This window comes from Euphorbia lathyris, chromosome 8, assembly GCF_963576675.1.
Source record: "Euphorbia lathyris chromosome 8, ddEupLath1.1, whole genome shotgun sequence".
Taxonomy (NCBI): Eukaryota; Viridiplantae; Streptophyta; class Magnoliopsida; order Malpighiales; family Euphorbiaceae; genus Euphorbia; species Euphorbia lathyris.
Genome location: NC_088917.1, coordinates 9,542,082 through 9,567,234, shown reverse-complemented (window position 1 = coordinate 9,567,234; position 25,153 = coordinate 9,542,082). Strand labels below are relative to the sequence as shown.

Below are 25,153 nucleotides of genomic sequence, written 5' to 3'. Positions count from 1 at the left end.
GCTCAAGGATCTTGTGGATGTATGTTTGTTGAGACAAGATTAACAATTTCTTTGAACGATCTCTTAAAATCTTAACTTCAAGAATGTACACTGCTTCACCCATATATTTCATTTCAAAACTCGATTTGAGCCAACATTTACATATCTAATGTCTTTTACAACTATGAGGATGTCATCAAGATATAATGACATATGATAGATTTGCTTCCAAAGCTATTAAATCGAATGTACAAATTGATTTGCTCAATTCTCAAACCTTTTGTTCGCAACCTTGTTTGATGAAACCTACTAGTATTTACGTGTAGATTTCTTCGTCTAATTCTCCGTTGAAAAAAGCAGTCATTACATCCATTGATTCAGCTCCACGTCCAAATTTTCTATAATAGTAAAAATTAGCCTTATTGACGTGAATATCACAACATATGGGAAAGTTTCCTCAAAATCTAGACCTTCCTTTTGTGTGTGGCCCTTAGCAACTATGCAAACTTTGTATCTTTCTATACTACCATTCGCCTTTCGCTTTATTTTGAGAATCCACTTGTTCGCAATTGCTTTTAGTCCATTTGGTAGATTAACCAGTTGCTTAACTTGGTTTGATTATTATTCTTCCATTTTCTTAATTCGTTTGTCCTTTTGGGGGCATGGAAGAGCCTCTTTGAGATTTTTAGTCTTTGTGTCATCCTAAGTGACTCAAAGGGTCGTGAAATACAATTTTAGCTTCTCAATCATGACATAGTCCGAGATAGAAGATTTTGAAAAGCAGAGCAGAGCCAATCGAGAAAGATGGAAACTCTATAATCATTGTAGTCTCTATTTTCTATCAGTGATTAATACTTAACTTAATGCACTCTGTGTATTACTCCTCGGATGAGGAGCTATCCTCGGTACTAGTCCAGGAGATCAATACTAGCAAGAGCCCACAACTATGTTAGTTCGTCAGATATAACATGTTTCAGTCAATCTGAGTCATTTTTATTTTTTTTATTTTAGAAAAACAAAGAAATTACATTAAATTAACGGAATATTTTTTTTTGGAAGAGACGAATATTTTTATTTAATTTTTTCATCGAATTTGAACTATAATAGACTTTGATGGATTCGCCCTATTGACGTAGACATTTTCACTTCAGTGTGGACAAATAAAAAAATAACTTTTTTTAATAGGGGAGAGAGGTCAAAAAGTAAAAAGAAATTACATAAATCGATTTTCACTAGGTTTTTTTAAGCTGGAAATCGAGATTGCAAAAACCTGCTAGAAATGAATTTTGGTGTTAAGAGAAAAGATCAATTTGGCGATTCTAATGCTAGAAATCGCGAAATAGGAGAGGAGAAGATTGACTGGAAATTGATTTCTGTAATTTTTTTTTTAACTTTATACTTTCTATTTATTCTAGTCAATAAACTCTTATTTTTATTTGCCCACATCAATGGGCCGAATCACTCTAATGATGTGTGCCGTTCAAACTCGATGAACAATTAAATAAGGACCGAATCCATAACAGAATCAATGATCAAAAAGTAAATGATCAAGAGGTAAATAGGAAAAATAATTGACGAAGGATTTGATCCTTAAACTAGATAAAGTTCAAGACTTAATTATGTTTTTTATTTTATTTTTCCTAAAAATAAATAAAAATTGCATAGTATATATATATATATATATATTTTTTTTTTTTTTTTTGAAAGAATATATATTATTATTAAATGGATAAAAGTTTAAGGCAGGGAAGTCTCTTTTCCACCCTTATCCTTTCCTCTCTGAAATCCTCTCTCTGAAATCCTTTCTTCCCCAAACAAAATAACGCTGAAAATATTACAATAATCTCTGTTTTCAAGCTGAAAGTACCGATTCTCTACTTCGGAAAACAAACCCTCAAGAGAGAAACAGATAATGGCTGCAATGAGTGTGGTATTTATCGGTTCACTATCCTCAACAGTCTCTGTTTCTTCTCAGGTAATCTTTTCTCGCCCAGAACATTTATGCTTGCTTCCATTGCTTTTCCCCCCAATTTTTAATAGGTTTGATTTGTTGGAATTTTGGAGAATATTTCGTGATTTTCGTTTTGATTGTGTGGGTTTTAGTTTTGTTGATTAGAATTTGTTGGTGGGTTGTTTTAAATTTTCATCGATTATGATAGCAATTGCAGTTGGGGTTTTGAATTTTGTTTCCGAATATCGGCTTTACAGTTTTTAATTATGATAATTGTGGGCTAATTAGCTGGGATTTGGTTTCTTATATGTTCTTTTTTTGTTGAAGGATTGCAAATTTATACCATGGATACTTAAAATTTATTCATTTTCAGGATATGTTCACTGCCCTAAACATCTAAATGTAATATAAATAACAAAATCGCTATTAAGCTTCAATTAATCAAGACATCAAAATAGAAATATTCAAAAATTAAAGTTCTTTGAAACACATTTAGTATGGAACTATATTTTTTTTTTTGTTACAAACCGAACCCTCTGATTTGCAAAAATTTCATCATTTTGCCAAATTTGGCCGACTTAAAATAAAAAATTTCAAGAGTTAAAAGATGTTTAGTATCATATTTACTATGAAACCACATTTTTTTTTAATTTTCAAAATTATCATTTTTGTAGTTTTTTTCTGTCTAAACAATAATTTTCTCTCGTAAAAAAACTTGAAGAACTAAAGTTGCTTAAAATATCATTTAACTCTTGAAAAATTTCATTTTAAGGTCGTTATCGGCTAAATTTGGCAAAATCCGTAAAAAAAATGAAAATTTTACAAATCATGGGATTCCGTTTGTAACAAAAAAACCACAGGTACCGATCTACAAAAACATGAAACCACATGGCATTTATTTGAAATTAACCCTATTTTTTATTTTCCAAAATTACTTCTCTTCCTAAAAAAATTCACCTTACCTTTTCTCTTCTAACTGAAAGACACCTAAACCTCAAAATGAAAATTATGAAGTTTATCAACGTTCATTTTGAGGCACTAATTGGCCATAATATTAGAAATTATAAAGTTGAGTGACTTTCAGGTTACGTTTTAAAATTTAGTGGTTATACTCTAAAAACGAGTAAATGATGTAATTTTCCCTTTTTCTCTATGGCTTTTTACAAGATGCATCTCCATTCTTTATCTTGTAATGTTGCAATATGTGGTTTTAACTTGAATAAAAACTCAATGATTATCTAATGAAGGCATAGAAGAATCTGTCTATACAAACTGGAAGCTTAAGCTTTTACTGATTCTCTACTTTGAACTTCACACACAAGAGAGAGATAATGGCTGCAATAGATGTGGTAGTTATCAGGCCACTTTTATCAACATCATCTGCTTATCCCAAGGTAATATTTTCTTTTGTCTTTCTGAATTGTTTAATCATATGCTTTTTTCTTTCTACTGATGATGAAGATTAATAATTTACACATTGCATCAATCTTTCTACTGAGGGAGGGCAACCCGATCGGTTGCATTAGTCTTCACCTATGTTGCACGGAAACATTGATTTCGAAGAGTCATGTTTCATAAATGTTTGAGTTTCCGAAACTCTCGGAAATCAAAACTTTACGTTTTGGGTCACGCCTTTGTAATTTAAGAAAATTGGAAACTCGTTTCTTACAATTGTTTCTTATAATTCAATGTGTTTTTAGGACGGAAACCTTGATTTCGAAGAGTCATGTTTTATAGATGGGAGGACTAAGTAATTAGTTTTGTCAAAACTTAGGATATTATTGTGTGTTTCTAAAAACAGATGGACTAACTAGTATTAGAGGTGGCAATTATCGGGTTAGTGTCAAAATGAGTCAACCTTAATCCAATCCAAAAACTTTCGTGTGATAATCATGTTAACCTAATCGGGTTAGTGTCGATTTCGTTTCGTCTTTTCGGGTCACATGTAATTTTTAGTATGTACGTATATTAATATACGGTGACTTTTAAAAATATTGGAGGATATGATACAATTTTTAAATATTTTATGTTATTTCTTTTATTAATATATTAACATTAACCATCCAAAATTCCGTTGATATCATGTTGAGGGGTCACTTAATGATTTATAAAATTATAAGAGATTAAGTCGTGTTTGCAAGTAATAATTATAATTTTATTATTTGTATTAATAAAGGCGAGATGTAAAACACAAGAGAATATAAAAATAATTTTAAATATTCATGTCAACCGTACCCAACACAAAAATTTGCGTGTCAATCCAATATGACACATTACCTATCAAGCTCCAAACACTAAAATTACGTGTCGACTTCATGTCGTGTAATCGGATCTGTGTACTTTTTCCATCTCTAACTAATATAATATGTACAAACTCAGTGACTAATAAATTATTTAGCCGATTATATAATACAATTATGACAAGAAACCCTTTTTTGACACCCCTATTAGTATCCGGTTTGCAGAATGGTGGCCATTTCTTACAAGCTTCAACATTTCAATTCCCAGTTTCGAACCAAAATTCGTGCAGAAATCCGTATCCTTTTTCATACACAAGGCCGGTTTATGCTACGGTGAATAGCCCGAAAGGGTTCGGTCCGCCTCCAAAGAAAAGCAAAAAGAAGAAGAAATCAAAGACACCATACAACGAAGATGACAATGATGATAACGACGACGACAACAATGATTATGACGAACCAGATGCAGGTGTTATACCGGAGGTAGTGACAAATAGGATGATGAGCCGGATGGGATTTTCGGTCGGAGTTCCTTTGTTTATCGGCTTACTGTTCTTTCCATTCTTTTACTATCTGAAAGTTGGTTTGAAGATTGATGTGCCAACATGGGTGCCTTTTATAGTTTCTTTCTTCTTCTTTGGTACTGCTTTGTTGGGTGTGAGTTACGGTATCGTGTCATCGAGTTGGGATCCGATGCGGAAAGGTTCGTTGTTAGGTTGGAACGAGGCACAGAAGAATTGGCCTGTGTTCTGGCAATCTCTTTGGGGGAAATCTGGTAAAGATTAAGCAGTAGTTTTGTTGTATTTTGAATGATGAAAAAACTTAGTTTTGTAAACTTTTGATGAGTTTGAGTGAGTTTGTACATTCTTATGAGGGTAAATTACACCCATGGCCACTGAACTTTATTAGTCACTGAACTTCAATTCTTAACAGTATGGTAATTGAACATACACTTTTTAACACTGGTTGTCACTCAACGTCTCAAAACGACAGTTGATGGCCTCAAAATAAAAAATTCGAAGAGTTAATGATAGTCTAAGGAACTTTAATTCTTGAAAATTTTCGTTTTGAGGTTATTTAGGTGTTCTTTGGTTAGGAGAGAGAGTGAATTTGTAGAGAGAAAGTTCCAAAAAGGTTATTTTTGAAAATAAAAAATATGGGGTAAATTACACCCATGGCCATTGAACTTTACCCATTTTCACATTATGGCCATGGAACTTCATTTCTTTCCGGTATGGCCACTGAACTTTACACTTTTTTTAACACCGGTGGCCACTCAACGCCTCAAAACGACCGTTGACGGCTAAAAATAAAAAATCCAAAACGTTAATAATATTCTAAGGAACTTTAATTCTTGAAAATTTTCGTTTTGAGGTCATTTAGGTATTGTTTGATTAGGAGAGAGAAAGTGATTTTTTAGAGAGAGAGCTTTAAAAAATGTGATTTTCGAAACTAAAAAATGTGGTTTCATGGTAAATGTCGTTCTGAACAACTTTAATTCTTGAATATTTTCATTTTGAGGTCCTTAACGAACGGTAACGGTCATTTTGAGAAGTTAGTTAAAATTGAGTGGCCACCGGTGTTAAAAAGTGTAAAGTTCAGTGGCCATACTGGAAAGAAATGAAGTTCAGTAGCCATAATGTGAAAATGAGTAAAGTTCAGTGGCCATGGGTGTAATTTACCTAAAAAAATATGGTTTCATGGTAAATGTCGTTCTAAACAACTTTAATTCTTGAATATTTGCATTTTGAAGTCGTTACCGGTCATTTTGAGGTATTAGTTAAAGTTTAATGGTCATCGGTGTTAAAAAGAATAAAATTCAGTGGTCATACTGTTAAGAATTGAAGTTCAATAGTCACAATGTTAAAATGAGTAAAGTTTAGTGGCCATGGGTGTAATTTACCCATTCTATCATTATATTCTTGCTCAATGTTTATTTTTCTTAGATTCATGGAAAGTGTAAAAGCTTGTTTCGATATGATATAGATAAACTCTGTTTTAGTTCAAAACTTACTCGGATTTCACGGCTTTAAAACGTGTCCGTATTGCTTAAATACAATCATGTACTCTCCAAAGAGATTGGGGTAAATTACACTCATGGCCACTAAACTTTGCCCATTTTAACATTATGACCATTGAATTTCAATTTTTAACGGTGTGGTCATCGAACTTTACGTTTTTTTTTATATCGGTGGTCACTCAACTTTAACTCTTCAAAATGACCGTTAAAGACCTTAAAATGAAAATATTCAAGAATTAAAGTTGTTCAGAACGACATTTATCATGAAACCACATTTTCTATTTTCTAAAATCATTTTTTTTAAAGTTTTCACTCTCTAAAAATTCACTATCTCTCCTAACCAAACAATACATAAATGGTCTTAAAACGAAAATTTTCAAGAATTAAAGTTCATTAGAATATCAATAAATCTTCGAATTTTTTATTTTAAGGTCGTCAACGATCGTTTTGAGGCATTGAGTGGCTACCGGTGTTAAAAAGTGTAAAGTTCAGTGGCTACAATATTAAAATCTATAAAGTTCAGTGACCATGAGTGTAATTTAGCCAAGAGATTGACATAAACATAAAAAAAATATACAATAAAACCTCTATGTATGAATACACTTGGGACCATACTATTTGTATAACAATTGGGAGGTTATTACTAAATAGAGTTTGGTCATAGAGGTTATTACCAAGTTGGAACCGAGTCTTTTTATAACAAAATAGAGTTTATTCTTATATAAAGTATTGATATATATAGAGACTTTACTGTATATATAATGGTAATGTATAATTTTACCATTAGTAAAATAGGAAATAGTAATGCAATGTGTATGTAAATATTTATACAGAGGTTACATAATTAATTAACTCATAATTTATTTAGCTAATAACATAATAAGATCTAATTAATTATATTTTGCTTCACATCTAATTTACTCAAATTTCTAATTTAATTATAATTTGCTTTAAATCTAATTTACTCAAATTTCTAATTTATATAAGTTATGATATCATTTAGTAAGATATGAAAACATGTAAATACAGTAATGACTATTAAAGTTTGGGGTTTATTCCACAATGAGCATTGAACTTTATTTTTATTCAATAAGGTCCATGAGTTTTTATTTTTATTTCAATAAACTCATCCCACCTATCTTGGACAGAAAATTCATTATAACTATGTTTGAAATAATTGGTTTTTATTCGTATGACATGATATCCAAATGGTAGCAAAAAAATAAAATAAAATTTATAGTATTTTTTTTGTTATTTACTTAATTCAACTACTTGAAATTATCACATGATAAATAAAGTGAATTACTACACCAAGCCACCATTTTCCACCTCTAGTCCCGTGAATAGACCGAAATACCCTTCGACCAAATTTTCAAAAATCCCAAAACCTCTCAAACACCCTAAACTCTATTCGATCAAATTCGGACTAATTTCTCAACCAAACCATGGATCGTGACAGGGGCGGTAAAGGGAAAGCAAAAATGGTACGATTTACAGTTTTATTTTGTAGATTTGTGTTTCGTTTTTGAATCTGTGAGGTAGTTTATAAAATTTCCGGAATTGGCCTTGGGCGTATGGACATCATGCCCGAACCATAGATCAGGTGTATGAACATCACGCCGCACCTATGGTGCAGGCGTGATAGCCTCATGCCCGCACCTATGGTGGGACGTGATGTTCATACACCCCACCATAGGTGCGGGCATGAGGCTATCACGCCCACACCATAGGTACGGCGTGATGTTCATACGCCCGAGGACGTTTGGGGCCTTTTTTTATTTTTAAAATAAATTTAATTAAATTTAATTGTTTGTTATTTGTTTACATTAATTTGATTATAATTTATATGTTATAATTGTTATTTTAATAATTGTTAATTTAATTTGTATGTATGTAAATTTTATTTTGTTTAATTATAGTTAAATTTTGTTGCTGTAAATTTAATTTTGTTCAATTTAATTTTAGTTAAATGTTTATGTTGTAAATTATATTCTTTTCTAATTTAATTTTTGTAAATTGTATAGGTAAATTTAGTTGTGTAAATTATATTTTGTTTAAATTTTTATGTGTAGACGAAGCGGTATACTATCGCGGGGAAATCTATCCCGTCATCAGCTTGTCGTCTAGATATGGACGAGGAGGAGGATACACCACGTCATTAGAGACAACGTGATATTGATGTATCAGGTCGTAGATGGAGAGGGGCTGCGACCCAGCAGGTGCGGAGGGGTTCGATTGAGCAGGCTGTATTGGATCAGCCCGAGATTCGGGGAGCGGAGGCGGATTATTCTGATGACCGAGATACTGATCTTGATATTGTGGATGAGTATTTCCAGGAGGTAGCTGAGGTACATCGACGGTCGGTATCTGGTGGTGATGGGGAGGGTGAGGGTGGCGATGAGCAGCCGACCCAGGGCAGACAGCGCAGAGGTGGTCGCTTTGCGAGTATAGATACTTTTAATTTGAGTATAGTATTTTTAATTTTAGTATAGTATTTTTAATTTTTAGCATAGTATTTATAATTTGAGTATAGTATATTTTTTTTATGAAAAGAGTATAGTATTTTTAATTTTTAGTATTATATTTAAATTTTTAGTATAGTATTTTTAATTTTAGTATAGTATTATTTAAATTTTTAGTATAGTATTTAAATTTTTAGTATAGTATTTATAATTTTAGTATATTATTTTTAATTTTAGTATTATTTAAATTTTAGTATTATTTAAAAATTTAGGGACCAGCAAAGGTCCCAAAGCTGGTGAGGACTACAGCTGGATTGTTTCTAGGCCGGTGGATGGTGGCCCCATTGATGGTTCCGTGATTCCTAGTTTTCTAGGACATGTTGCCTCACGAATGCTGGGAGGGGAGCTTCGATCGTATCTGACATGCTACAACAGATCATTAGCATGTCAGAATTTGGGGGTGTGGTTACGTGGTGCGACACCTGAGGTAAGAATAATTTAGTTTGTAAAAATTATTTTTATTATTATTTTTATCCCTAAACCTCAAAAAAATTTAGTAATTGTATATGTGTCATTTTACAGCTGCAGGATATGGTCGAGAGGACTGTGTTGTCTCACCTCCCATCCACGATGTTCAGGAACCTCGACGCCCCACTGTTATCTGCATTCGTGGAGTGGTGGCAACCCGATACGAACTCCTTCCACATACCGTTTGGGGAGATGACTATTCTACTGCATGATGTATGACAGATTCTGCGTATCCCGATCGACGGTGCGATGGTCTCCGAGTCATGCAGTACTGAGGTAAGAACAATTTAGTTTGTAAAAATTATTTTTATTATTATTTTTATCCCTAAACCTCAAAAAAATTTAGTAATTGTATATGTGTCATTTTACAGCTGCAGGATATGGTCGAGAGGACTGGGTTGTCTCACCTCCCATCCACCATGTTCAGGAACCTCGACGCCCCACTGTTATCTGCATTCGTGGAGTGGTGGCAGCCCGATACGAACTCCTTCCACATACCGTTTGGGGAGATGACTATTCTACTACATGATGTATGGCAGATTCTGCGTATCCCGATCGACGGTGCGATGGTCTCCGAGTCATGCAGTACTGAGCGGTTGCATGCATGTGCATGATGATGTTCGGGAGTGGTGGCAGCCCGATACGAACTCCTTCAACATGCCGTTCTGGGAGATGACTATTCTACTGCATGATGTATGGCAGATTCTGCGTATCCCGATCGACGGTGCGATGGTCTCCGAGTCATGCAGTACTGAGCGGCTGCATGCCATGTGCATGATGATGTTTGGGGTGGATCAGGAGGAGTTGTTGTCGCCGCTTCGACAATACTGGAGTGGTGGAGGTGTATTTGTTGATGCTGTACACAGACTTACCAGCGAGGGTAGGGATGACGCGACTCGGGCCACGGCGTGGATGTGGCTTATGCTCGGATCCACCTTGTTTGTCGACAAAAGTGGCGATAGGATTAGGCCGTCCCATCCGGCTGAGGTTCACGGCGGTGTCAGAGGGGCAGTTGGACTTTCATGGGGGTCTGCTACACTTGCCACGTTATATCGGCAGCTGGGGATAACGAGCAAAGGAAACTGCTCTGGTATTTGCGCATGTTTGACCCTACTACAGGCGTGGATATATGAGTATTTTTCGGTATTCCGACTGCATAGACTACCACTCAGGATCCCAGCTGATCGTCCCTAGGCATGCAGATGGGAGATCAGGGTTCCAGGCAGGACGATCGTCCGACTAGAGACCATACGTGCACAGCTGGACCGCATGACGGCAACCGAGGTATTGTATAAAATTTTAGTATTAATTATAGTTTTATTTATAATTTTAGTATTAATTATATTTTTATTTATAATTTTAGTATTACTTATATTTTTAATTTTAATGTAAGTATTATTTATAGTATATTATTATTTATTATTGAGTATTATTTTTTGCAGGTGACGTGGTTGCCTTATGGTCCTGTCCCCGATGATGATCAGCTTCGAATGTCCTACGCCGGTTGGATACGGTGTAGAGACATTGTCGAGCCGTATATGCCGGATCGAGCCTTACGTCAGGTCGGATATAGTCAGCCTATCCCGGCTGAGCGTATTAGACCTGATAAAGCAATACGGCCATGGAAGTCTTTACCGTACAGGCTCACGCATTCCTCTGTCACAGTTGATGATACCTGGCGGAGATTTCCATCGGCTCGGGGCATTGATCGGAGGAGATGCCGACCAGTTGGATACGATCCCACTGCCTGTGATGCTGCTTACATGGACTGGTACATGCGATATTCACATTCTCATCTCCTTCATGCCCCACACGATGGACCGGTCCAGCTTGCTCGCTCCAACAACGAATATGTAAGTTTATTATTATTTATTATTAGTTTACATGTGTTTGTTTTTTAATATTTATTTATTTTTTGCAGTGGGTTAGCTGGTTGTGGCGTATCACTCAGCCATCGGCTACCGGCCGAAATAATGAGGAGGCTCCACTTATTAGGAGCGAGATGGATGAGTTTATGGACGTGTGGTGCCGGGCGAACTGATATATGTTTTTATCTACTAGAACTTATTATATAGCCTCACATTTTAACATTTTTGATATTATATGTACTATTTTATGTTTATTAATTTATTTTAATGTTTATGTTGTTAATTTTTATTTGTAAAAGGTTAATCCGAGTTAATTTCCGTAATTTTTATTTCTAAAAGGTTAATCCGAGTATTTCCATATTTTTTTCCTCTCTCGGCACGCGGGCATGAGGCTATCACGTCCGCACCTATGGTGAGGCGTGATAGCCTCACGCCTCACCACACGGTGAGGCGTGATTACCTCACACCCGCGTGCCGGGAGAGGAAAAAAGCCTCTATTTCCCATCCCAAAAGCTCTGAAGCTAGGATACCCTACAATAAGACATAATGCCATAATGATTGTAATGTTATACGTAAGCCGTAATGATTGGGATGACATCTGTTAAGGGTTAGCATGCGTATTCCATTGCTCTACATGTGACAATTATACCCATGGTTTTGAGAACCGAACCGAACCGCCCGGTTCGACCGGAAAAAAAATGCTTGCAAACCGGCCAGAACCGTCTAACCCGATCGGTTGAACCGTGACCCGTCTGAACCGGTCACGGTTAACCGGACTGGTCGGGTTACATTTTATACTCAATAAAAAAAATTGCTTTTCCAAGGATTTGAACATAGGACCTTTTAAATAAGAAATAACTGCTTAACCACTATACCACTTATTAACTTGTGTTTAACCTTAACAATATAGATATATATAATCATTATAAAAAGTAAATATTTAAAATATTATTTATTTTTTATTATTTTTTATATTTCTTTTTCATTATCAAATTTTTTATATTTCTATAAATTTTATACAAACATTATTTTATCATTTCAATACTCATAATATTTTATTAATATTTAAATATTTCATAAAATAAAATTTAAAACTCTAAAAAGTTGTATAATAACTATTTTATTATACTCATATGTTATGTTAATAATAATATTAATTATTTAGTTTTAAAAAATATGTAATTTATATTTTTATCTTTTTATAAATTGAATTTTTATTATATTTTTAATTCATGATTGGATTTATAAATTTAATATTTTTAATTTTATTTATATAATTTTTATAAGTTAAAATATGGATAAAATATTATTTTTTACATAATTTTTTTAATACCGGTTGAACCTCGGTTAAACCCCGATTGAACCTCTAACCCTTGACCCTTTGTCCTTTCCGGTTCTTTGACCGGTCCGGTTTTAATAACCATGATTATACCTTTATCGTTCTTAACTATTTCAGTGACTTTTCTGTTTCAATTTATCAAAATGATTTTCTTGAAATAAAAATAAAATTTGAATGATTTTTTTAAATTAATCTCAACTTAAGTCACCATAGATTATTTTACCTGTACCAAAACACATAAAATTTCTATTTTATTTTAAGATTGTTACCACTAGGCTTTTATATATATATATATATATATATATATATATATATATATATATATATATATATATATATATATAAAAAGTTGTTACCATTAGCAAAATAATAAAAAGTAAAATAAGAACAATTACTAAACTAGTCCTTTTAGGGGTTAGTTTACATTTCTAGCTCATTTCAAAAAAAATTTCAAAAATAACATATTTTAACAGATAAATTCCAACTTTGCCATCGTCTTCTTTCTAAACATAACTTTGCGTCCCCCCCCCCCCTCTCGCGCGCGCTCTCTCTCTAAAGAACAAAACAATCTATAGAACGACTATGAATATTACAACAATCAATCTAACCCACAGTTCATACAATAAGATTTCTACAATCATGTAAGTTTTCATTGGTTTTTAGTTTCATTGAAAATATTTAAAGCTTAGTCCATTCATCGTTAAGATCTAGCAGTTTATTTCTCTACAACCCAATGTATATTGTTTCTCTTTATTTTTCATGTTTTCCTAGTCGTGCGAACCCCAAAAACAGTGGCATTGTTGTCTGAAAATGCATTTTGGTTGGAACATCAGTTTCAGATTTTTCTCCGACAGTGTCGATATTTGTCGATTTCTGATCAATATTGACAGATATGATGATACTACATCGTATCGATATTGGTCGATATATGTCGATATTGCATTTGATATCGACATATATCGACTGAAGTTATATGTCAATATTGTATTTGATATCAACATATATCGACCGAGGTTATAGTCTTCAATGTCGATATATGTCGATATTTGTCGATATCAAATACAATATCGACATATATCGACCGAAGTTATAGTCTTCAATGTCGAGATATCAAATACAATATCGACATATATCGACCGAAGTTCCAAATAATATATTTTGTGTTCTAAACCATATTTTGTGTTCTAAATAATATATCTTGGTTCTAAACCATAAGATTCAAATTGATAATAATATTTTTTATATTAATAAGCAAAACAACACAAAACAAAAAAAAAGTACATAAATATAAAAAACTAAAATACATAAATTAAAAAAAACCTACAAATAAGTATTACCAGGACCCAATATTCCATCAGCAAAATCCTTCTTAGCTTTCTCAAATACCCTTTTGAGAGACTTCACTTCTTTCTTCAATCTTCTCTTTTCATCCTCAACCGACTCAAGATAGTGAGTCACTGATTCACAGACAAAAGACATGGTCTTTGCCATGCCTTTCATGAATCTAATAATTTCTTCCGTGTCACCATCATAAAAGGAACCATGAAAATCAGAAATGATTTATCAAACTCAGGAAGAAGAACTGGTGGTGGAGGTGGTGAAGAAGGTGGCGCCTGAGATGCAGAAGTTGATCCTCTCTCCATCTTAAATTCTAAAGGGAAAAATGAAAGGTTGTCGATATCACATAGATATCGAGAACCCAATTGTCGATATCTATGTGATATCAACACATATCGACCAAACACTTACCAATTGCAGATAGGATATCGATTGATATCGACAAATATATGCACAAAAATAGAAGATAAACAAACAATGAATGGAGGGTTTGTCGATATCACGTTGATATCGGCAACTGCAAACTCAGATGAACCCTAACACCAGAAGAAGTAAGCAAAACGAAATATTCTTTCTCAAACCCAGTAAATGTACATACAATATAAGAACCCAGCAAATGTACATACAATATAAGAACCCATAAGTAAAATCAAGTTATTTATCCTCTTTTTCGTCATTCCTTCTGAATCCGATTCGTTCTTTGAGCTTCGCGTTCTCGCCATGTCCACTCGAAGTTAGAGAGATTCGCTGGAGAAAATCGTTGGATTTTATCGGATTCGCGCAATGAAACGTCGGTAAGTTAGAGAGAGAGAGAGAGAGAGAGAGAGCGGTGTGTTAGGTTTAGAGAGAGCAGAGTGATAGAGAGATGAAATTCATTCATTAATGACAAGGGCAAAATTGGAAGAATTTGTTGAAATATGTTAGTTTTGAAATATTTTTTGAAAGGAGCTAGAAATGTAAACTAACAACCCCTTAAAAGGGGCTAGTTTAGTAATTGTCCTAGTAAAATATTATACCGTTGAATCACGGTTTTGGCAAAACAGATTAATTACATGGATGACCATTAAAATTTTTGCGTTAATTAAAACAAAATTATTTAACTTTCATTTTATTTTAATAAAACCATTACAACAATTTTTATTACAATAATTTTAGTCGGATAATCATTCAAATAGTAATATGAGAGTCACGTTAGAAATAATTGACTTTTATATGAAATGATAGTCATATGATAAAACAAAAACAAAAATTAAAAATTTTATTTACTTAATTTAACTAGTTAACACAGTTAGTTGGAATATATTTTTATACAATTTTTTTAATTGTTACATGACTATCATATTATACGTAGACTAGTTTATGGGCCTGGTATCTATCCGACATGTCTAAGGTCGCATCCCTAACCAAATTTGGACAAAGAAATTTGATATTAGGTTCACTCCATTTCTTGAATGGATTTGAGATTACAAAAATAATTGAGGCTAGCCTGACTCGTCCTATTAATATTTATTACTAAATTCAGACATTATATACTAAATTTTTATTTTTAAGCATAATATTTATTTTTTATTATTAAGCATTATACTCTCTTTTTAAGGTGAGTTTAAATGAGTTTTAATTTGAAATTTGACTTTTAAGTTGGAGTCCAATTTGGCTTAAATCTGTCTAAATTAACAGTGGACTGGATTGAATCAAAATCCAACCCATGAATCTATTTAATTATACTTGACAAAATTATTTCCAATGTGTTTATCACATCAATATTTCAGTTTTTTTTATTTTTTTGGTAGAAAAGGAAAGGAAAGCAAAGCAAAACAAGCAACTACACCGGGATTAGCCTAGGAAAGCTAACCCCAATCCTATCCTCTAAAAGAAGAGGAGAAAGAGTGATAGGGGAAACAGTAAGGGTAGAAACACCTAACACCCTCTCATGGCCTGCCGCCGCCAAGTGATCTGCAACACGGTTCTGCTCCCGGAAAATGTGGCTGAACTCAAGGATATCAAATGAGGGGCTAAGCCTCTTAATAGCTTTAATAAGGTTGCGGCTATGAAGACCCATGACATGACTACCCAAAATCATATTGATGGCCTCCAAGTTATCAGACTCCACAGAAAGCCTCTTAACACCCAGCCTAATCGCCAGCTGGATCCCAGAGAGAATGCCCCAGAGCTCCGCAGAGAAGGAAGAACCCAAACCCAAATTATGGGTAAACCCAGAAAGCCAGGCGTCTCGCGCATCCCTAAGAACACCTCCGGCAGCAATCTTACCATTAGTGAGGCATGAACCATCAGTATTCAGCTTCACAACCCCCTCTCTCGGCCTGCTCCAGCTCACGAGGTGGACATCACTACTCGGGGAAGATCTGGCAAGGGACTCACATTTGAAACTATCAATAATAGAGGAGAGTTTCTTCAAGAAGAACTCAGCTAAGTTAGGCAAAAGCACAGCTTTATTATCAAAAATCTCCTCGTTCCTCCATTTCCACACTTGATGACAGATAATGGCAAAGAAAATGTCCCCATGCTCCATATAAGACAATAACTTTCCCCTAATACCATCTGAGAACCAGTCGTTCACAAAATGGGACATGAAGGAAGAGAAAGTATGATGAGGGAGAATTTTCTTCCAAACCTCTTCACTCTTAGGGCAATCCCTAAGAGCGTGGCACAACGATTCAACATGGCCTCTACATCTACCGCAAGCTCCAGAGGTCGCCAAATGCCTTCTGTATCTATCTGAGTTAGTAAGTAATCTGTCTTTAACGCCCAGCCACAGGAAGCTCCTCATGCGGTAGGGGATTTTAAGGGACCAAATGGTCTTCCAAATATCCGAAGGATTATCAGTCCTGTTAAGGGAAAAAGCTTCAAAGGCAGATTTGCAAGAATAGACTCCATTGTTAGTCAGCGCCCAGCAATGCTTATCCATGTCTTCCTCTTGATTACTCACCTTCACTCCTCTAATTCTAAGGAGAGTCTCAAGGCTAAAGAAAGAATCAAATTTAGGCCAAACCCAGTCCCCTTCAGAGTCCACCACATCGGCTAACCTCCAGTTTTGGATATCACTAGGCTATATCTCAATAATTGCGGTTTATTTGTTGTGCCTCCTTCCATTGGCTGTTTGTCGGCCCTGGAAGCTTTGGATCTAAGTGGAAATCCTTTTAGAGAAATAACTTCAAGCCTCAAAGGGCTATTTGAGTTGCAATATCTTGGTGTGAGAAACTGTGTTCATCTTGAGTCATTGCCTGAGCTTCCCCCAAACCTAGCAAAATTAGACGCACACGGTTGCCTTAATCTGAGATCAGTATCGATGGAACCCATGGGAGCTAATGGAAACATTTTTGAGTTCATTTTCACTAATTGTAACAAGTTGGCGTTGATTGAAAACCATCAAATCCTATCTTATGCCCTAACAAAATTTCAGCTTTATGCAGAAAGACTATACAGTCAGGTATTATTCTTTTCAGAAAAAAGCATCCACTGAAACTTCTTTAATTTTTAATTATTAAGCTCTTCATCATTCAATTCAACACATCGAGTCAATTCTAATCACACACAATAATTTCCAGCTACCAAGAAAGTTAGTCGTGAACATCATATTAAAGAATGGTACCTTTGCTAAAAAAAACTAGAATTGCAGAGATCGTTTGCAACAGAAAAGCTGCAGAAATACTGTTAAGCTAGAATTTTGTATTAGCAGAAAATCTTATCATTGGATGCGACCCATACTGCTTTATGTAGCAAAGTATGGCTCCCCTTTTCTACAACCCTTTATATAAGAGTCATTTTGTACTGAAAACATTAAGATGAATGAAAATATAGAATTGCTAAACCAATTATAGTTATCTTCTTCTTTATTTTTCTATTTTAGCTTTCTAAATGTCAACACATCAAACTTAGTTAAAAGTGCATTAATCATAGGACTGTAATCGAATCGAGCCGAGCTTCGGCTTGCTCATGCTCGACAGAAATTTAATGGGCTCAATTCGACCTCAAAATCATGTTCCAGTTGGATTCACTAAAGAAATTATCAGCTTGTGAGCACCTCTTTTTTTTGTTCACGAGCTTTTCTCGCGAGCAGTTGGTTAATTCTGTTCATGAATTTTGTTCACGAACAACTCATTAATCATATCCATGAGCTTTTTAATTGATCATTTCCATGAACATTCTAATTGAGCTTGTTCATGAACTTAAAACTGAGCTTGCCCGCAAGCTTTTGAGCCAAGTTTCGGGTGCTCAAACTTCGTCATTTACGAATCAAGCCTTAAAATCGTACCCAAGCTCAAATACTCATTCAATTTTTTCATATGGAATCACATTTTTAAGTGTTTGAAAGCAACTTCTTATATGCATGATGTATGATGTGGCTATAGAAAAACTGCAAAACCGCAATTTGAACTTCAAAATATGATTTCAGATGTAAGATTAAATGAGTCATGCACTTTTAGTTAACTGCCTATCTTGTTAATTAGGTGCTCAGTATGTGCGATTATAATTAATCAATGCCTCAATGTGTCAAATGAAATATCAGATTAGAGGCCTCAACATTCTTTTTCTCCTCCTTTTGTTTCTGTTTCATTGAGCAAAGACATCATCTCCCTCTTTAATATGTCTCATGTTGCAGGTACCTTCTATGCTAGTAGGAGAATCTAGTTTTTGCTTTCCTAGAACTCACAATAATCTGGAATTGTATGAAGGGATGCAGTTACAATATTCAAGTTGCATTTTTGGAACTGAAATCCAGCTGCCTTCAGGTTGGGCTAAAAATGATTTCTTGGGTTTCGTTATTTGTGCTGTTATTGCATTCAAAGGTGCTAGTAGCAGGTCTGGTTTGAGAGTGAAATGTAGATACCATTTCCAAAATGAGAACGGAGACTTCTTCAATGATATCGATAGCTACTTTGGAAGCTGGTATGATACGAGAAATGTCAAGGATGAACATTTGTTCTTTGGATATGATCCATGTCTGCATCTCACAAACGATGATGATTTTGATAAATACAATAAGGTCATCATTCAATTTTGGCCTGAAGACATTAGTGGTCATCCTCTACAATGCTGCTTTGTGGTCGGCTGTGGAGCATCATACTTGACAAAATACACTTGTGTTGAAAACCTAATGCGCTTTACAGGGAAGGTAATGATGTGATTAAATCAAAATGTTAGATCTTTTTCCCCTCATCTATTATAACATTTGACTTCTGAACTATCGAAGTTGGTGAAATTCCAATGGTTTACCATTTATAGTGGCTGAGATCTCACCAGTTTTCTTAGAGCAAGAAGCAAATATTATCAAATAATATGCTAAAAGAAAAAATAACATTTTCTATTGACTTTAAAATTTGGATAATTGATAATTTTAGACTCAATAACAGGTATGGGAATTCCAGGAATCCGTAAAGCAAGATGATTTTTCCACGGGGAAGAACAACAATGGACAACAATTGGAATATGGTGAGAATCCGATGAGGAAACTAGTCCACTATGATGTGTCCAAAACAATCAGAAAAGCGCAACAAACACCAGAAAAAACAATCACAAAATTGCAACAAAGCCCAAAATTGCAACGAAGACAAAGAAGACGCGCCGCGAGGAGCTAAATGGCATGGAGGTCGATGACCTAGCCTTGGGGTTGTCGACCTGGCAAAACCGCTTTTTGCCAGGTCGGCGACCCAAGACTAGGTCACCGATCTAGTTCCTTTGCAGACCAAGTCTCACTTACCCCCTTATAAGGCAAATCATTAGAAGCACCCGGTTCTCCATGTCAAATAGAAGACCTCTTATACATATTTTGACACGTGTAATATGGACCCACAATTATTATCAGAGGTCCCACTATTTTAATTATTACGTGGGGTCCCCATACACGTGTCCAAATGTGAATTGGGGGTCCTCCGAGTGACATGGAAGACCGGGTGCTTAATATAAGAACTCCCCTTATAATCGTTTTCATTGTTTACTGTTATGTCATTAGCTTTAATTTAATTATGTAATTGACCTTTTAATCCTTATTTCTTTGCACTTTATATATTTGGCTGAGGTAATTTTATCCTTTGGGTTGTATATGGTCTTTTTCTCTTGTACGAGCCAACTTTTGGCTATCAAATTTCAGAAATTCTTATTTCAAGAGAAGTTATTTATCAATTCCTCCTCAGCTTGAGAATTGGCTTAATTCACTCGTCCAAAAAAGTCATTTGCCTCTCTATACTTTTAAAATGTTCAATTTTTCTCATGAACTTGTTTAAAGCGACCGATTAACCCCCTAAAATTCAAGTAGCAGATTAAGGAGAGATTTTGGAAAAGTTGAAATATGTACGCTTTAAGCAAATTCATGAGGCTAATAGATCACTTTAAGAAAGTTTAGGGGGCTAATAGGTACCTTTTAGAGAGTGAATTGGTCATTTTAAGCATAGTTTAGGGGTAAATAGAATTTTCAGGGGCAGTTGACTTTTTTGGATAAGTATAAGGGATAAAGATGTATTAGCCTTTGAGAATTTGTTTGTTTGTTTGTTTAGGATCAAAATTAATATCATTCCTTCTAACCAGAAACTTCTTTCCGGTCTAACCAATAATTCCTCAAGATCAAATGGATGCCATTGGAAAGAAAATTAAAGATCTGAGGCAAGAAACAAGAAATAGCTAGCTTCAAAATGTGTGACAAGAGTTGAGAGAAGGGGTTAGAACCTCATTGAAGAAATGAGAAACGAGTTTCAAGGGATGCTTCAACAAGCTTTGGGGCAAAATCCAAGAGCAAACCATCAACCTAATCTACAATAATCACAACCAAGAGAAGTAGTTCCGCCAAGAATCCCTCATCAACAGGCACCTAGAGCTCAAAATGAACATTCTAGGGGTCCAAGACTCCTTGAGGTAAGAAGACTCAATCTTATTTCTTTTGATGAATTATATAGTGATGATGATGAATTCGAGAATGAGCATGATGATGATGAGGTAAGCAGTATCTAGGTTCTTATTGTTTCAGGCCGGTCTTCCTAATATGTTTTAAGAGAAATTGTATTGCATGCTGCAAATCTTATCAATGAGCATCCTTTTCAGGTTCTCAAGTGGAAAAGTCCCTATGAGATGTTATATTATCAACCTCTTGTTTATCATAATCTTAAAGTCTTTGGTAGCTAATTTATTTCGCTAACACCAATCTAATTCCACCACTGTCCATTGCAGTTTCTGATATTTTACAAAACAAATTCAGAGAAGATGTCTCACCATTGTTCTGCAATTTAACATTTCATTTAGTTTTAGATTTGTCAGACACAAATTTTAAGTGGCAACTTACCTCCTTGTTTGACAAACTTAGAAGTTTCTGCATTAGCTCTAGATCTAAGAAACAACAGTCTCTCAGGTAAAATTCCTAACAGTTTTATATCTACTTGTGCATTAAAGTTGATGGAATTAAGGCAACATAAAATTGAAATCCTTACTTTTGAGATAAAATGATGTTTTCCCTTATTGGTTGGGTAATCTTCCACTTCTTAGGATTATGTCTTTGAGATCTAATAAGTTGCATGATGCAATAGGACAATCTCTAAGCAAATTTGAGTTTAAACGATTGCAGATTATCGACCTTTCTGGCAATAATTCTACAGGAACGTTGCCATTGAAATACTTTTGAAATTGGATTGGTATGAGTAGTGTTAATTATGACCACCTAGCATACATGGAAGCAAGTATGAGTTTTGACACTGGTAGCCACAAGTGGACTTCTCGAAATCCTGACCCCATTAGAACTATCAACAAAGGTACGGAGAGAGCATACAATCGAATCCTAGAATTCTTTGTGTTTGTTGATCTCTCAAGTAATAAATTTGAAGGTCAAATTCCAGAAACCATTGGAACTCTAAAAGCACTTCAATCGCTCAACCTCTCAACAACATGCTCATAGGATACCATCGTCTCCAACACAATTTACATTCCTTACTTTCCTTGCACTCATCAATGTCTCTCACAATGATCTCACAAGACTTGTATGTACCCAAAGGAAACCAATTCGGGACATTCCAAAACTATTCATTTTCCGCCAATCCAGGGCTTTGTGGGCATCCCTTGTCAAAAAGATGTGTGAATTTTAGTACCTTATTGTTACCATCTTCAAAAGATGAAGAGGCAGAATCTCCATTTGAATTTAATTGGGAGATTGTGTGGATAGGGATTGGAATAGTGATAGGAGTAGCTTTTGGATGCGATATGAATACCCGGAAGTATGCATTGCTTCTAAAGAAGAAGTTTGCAAGGCAGCCAAGAAGCAGCTAGAGAGAAATTAACGGTTTATGTAATTTACTTTCAATGGTGTATGTAATAGAAGTTTGCTAATACATGAACATAACAATTCGATGTCGTCTAATGCACCTAAAACACAAGAACCGAAACTAGACGTCAAAATTTTGCATCTTGGAGAACAAAATTGATATTGTAATAGAACATATTCATGATTTAAGTTTTCCTAATGAATAAGTTTTGATTGATTTTTTTGGGCCTAATACATTACCAGCTCTTTGAATTTGTTCATAAAAGTAGATTGGCTCCCTAGACTTTGTTAGTGTCTCATCATCTCCTTATACTTGTTTATTTCGTATCACCAGTAGATTAGCTCCTTGAACTTCTAAGGAGACTTTCTTACTTTTAAGGAGACTGAGGTTTCAAATCTTTCTAAAATCGCATTTGCTTTAAAAATGGAGGAAATTGGAAGGATACCGTTGCAGATGAAGAAAGTTGAATTTTACGAATTATGATTAATGACTTGCCACTTGACTTTTGTGGATCAAAGTTGAATTTTGCGGATCAAAGTTGAATTTTACGAATTATGATTAATGACTTGAATTTACAATGACTTTGTCATACTAACTGTGAGATGAAACATCTCAGTGTTTGTGAGAGAAGAAGACCAAAAAGAAGTGGCAGTGAGTAAGTCGCACGTCTTTCCCTTCAAACATTACTTCAACTTTGACAAGTATAGAGACTTCTAACGTCTTGACTTTCTCATACTAACGTCTTTTTCTATAAACAAAACCCAAACTTCAGATGTTGATGCCAATCCGAATTGTTTTCTATAAAATAAAGTTGTGGCGCTGACAATTCACTACCAATCCAATCCCTCAAACATTATGGGATTGTTCTTCCATCTCTCTAATCTGTTTCTGCAATATTCATCTCTCTAATCTGTTTCTGCAATATTTATAAATTTAATATTTTTAATTTTATTTATATAATTTTTATAATTTAAAATATGGACAAAATATTGTTTTTTACATAGTTTTTTTAATACCGGTTGGAGAAATTAATGGAAAAAGGAATACTTGTTTGTGAAAATGATCTTGTAGTAAATAGTGTGTATTTGAATAGTTTTGTTTCCAGCTTGGGCTTTTGTTTGTATTCCTAGTGTGTATTTGAATACCAGTTGTTGGGAATTTTTTTGGATTGAGACAATTTAGCGGAAGCGATAAATCTCAAAGCACAAGCAATATATTGCTAAGAAAAATGATAGCTTAAAACTTGAAGACAATTTTATTGAATTTATGAGGTGGAGGTGTACAAGAGGGTGTTCTCTAGAAACTTTCTAGAGTTATAATGAGATAAAACCAAAAATAGTACACTCAGGTGTTTCCCGAAAATACCCGAAATAATTATCTTTACTATTTTGTCTCTCCCCAAATAATTGAACTACCCTCTCACAATTAAAACACAAACACAAGATATTGAATGGATCAGATCTATTCCAATTATAATGAAGGGTAAATTCGAACAAAGTAACCCTACTTTGTTTTAAACCAAGTGAGGATTATATAATTTTAATAATTATTTTTTTTATAGTTTTAATTTTTTCCTTAAATCAAAATGTTAATATATATTCAATCTAAAATGACTAATATATATTGATTTACTTGTTAAAATATATTTTAGGACACAATGAAAATTATAACATATTGACTTAATTACGTAACAAAATGTACCGATCAAATTTTTTATGCTGAATATTTTTACAAATTCAGAATGAAAATTATAATCTAGTAGGACAATAAATCATAAAAAGGCTCAAATGTTTATGGACCGGCCCTGAACATAAGTCATGAGTGCGATTGCCTAGGACCTGAGCGAAAATGGTCTCAAATTGTTTTTTTACTATATATATATATAATAATTTTTTTAAATGACCAAATATGATATTTTAGATCTAAAATATATCCAAATTTCTATTTTAAACTTTTAAATATATATTTTTTTTATTAAGGACTTTTTTATCTCTTTTTTCATCTAGGTCCACAAAAAATCAGGACCGGCGCAGCCTAGGGCCTCTAAAATACTGAAGCCGGTCTTGACCGGCCGGTCCGGTCCGGTTTATAAAACAATGCCATTTACATAATATTTAGTTGGGGTGGGTGATTTGGTGAAAGAATAATATTAATATTGAGTGGAATTTTTTTTTCACTAAATTATTACGTCTTTACAAAGCATATTGATAGATAAAGGTTTCCATTTCTTATGTTTTTTCAAAATCACATTCCTTAGTGTTCGTTTTCGTTTCGGTTTCCGTGCACCATAATTTCTCGCACCTCTCGTCCATGACTTTCTGAGTTTCACATATTTATAGGGAATGCCAGGTTGCTGATTCTCTCGCCAAATTTGCTTTCTGGGTTTGCTCTATGTAAAATAAATTTGCAACTAAATTCATAAAGAATATAGGAGAAGAATCCCACGAAGTCAACTCCCCCGCAATTAACTAAAGTTACATTAATACAAACTACAAAAAGAAATTACATGAATAAGGAAGACCTCCATAGGCCATACAGAGAGCAAAGTTTCGGATCAATGGGAAACATATTTGGGCAAAGATTGACCCCAAATTTCAATTACCTATGATACATTTTACGTATCATTATTGATTGAATTCTTATGATTTGTACTCAGTACAACATTATGTGATAATATATATATATATATCATTTCTGATCCACCATCATTTCTTAGGCCTTCTATCTGGCCGCCACCCACTCCAAATCAGGTTGTTGCATAGAAAGAAATAGCTTAATATGCCTTTTTCCAATATATAATTCAACTCAACGCTTAATATGAACTTTTACTTAAACTTTCATAATATAGAGTTTAAATAAGAAGGAATGCCAACAAAAAAAGGATATAAAATAGCATTCAAATCAGATTCATATGAAATTAATCTGAAAATACAGGGCTGGAAAACAAGAAATGGATTCAGATGATCAATATAAAAATATGGAATTGAGAAATAAACTTAAATTAATAGAAAGAACTGAACTATACCCCTAGTAGAATCTTTTGGAAGATTCTGTTTTTGAATTTCAATCCGCTTTATGTATACTAATAACTAGAGATATAGCTCACCCATTTTACTTCTCGAGCTGTAGTAGCCATGCTCCTGTATTCAGCCTCAGCTCATGATGTGCTG

The 25,153-nt window shown here is 34.2% G+C and overlaps 2 protein-coding genes across 2 annotated transcripts; both read left to right on the top strand.

The window, feature by feature from the left end:
- The first annotated feature begins 1,720 nt into the window (after positions 1–1,720).
- LOC136203837 (protein PAM68, chloroplastic) lies at positions 1,721–5,079 on the top strand. The gene is made up of 3 exons (XM_065995069.1): positions 1,721–1,954; positions 3,178–3,324; positions 4,396–5,079. The coding sequence occupies exons 2-3, from the start codon at positions 3,262–3,264 to the stop codon at positions 4,951–4,953; spliced, it is 621 nt and encodes a 206-aa protein (XP_065851141.1). The 5' UTR covers positions 1,721–1,954; positions 3,178–3,261; the 3' UTR covers positions 4,954–5,079.
- Positions 5,080–16,778: 11,699 nt separating this feature from the next.
- LOC136202179 (disease resistance protein RPP2B-like) lies at positions 16,779–22,149 on the top strand. Its single transcript, XM_065992680.1, has 4 exons — positions 16,779–17,170; positions 18,344–18,856; positions 19,095–19,173; positions 20,266–22,149. The coding sequence occupies exons 1-4, from the start codon at positions 17,030–17,032 to the stop codon at positions 20,289–20,291; spliced, it is 759 nt and encodes a 252-aa protein (XP_065848752.1). The 5' UTR covers positions 16,779–17,029; the 3' UTR covers positions 20,292–22,149.
- Positions 22,150–25,153: the final 3,004 nt, after the last annotated feature.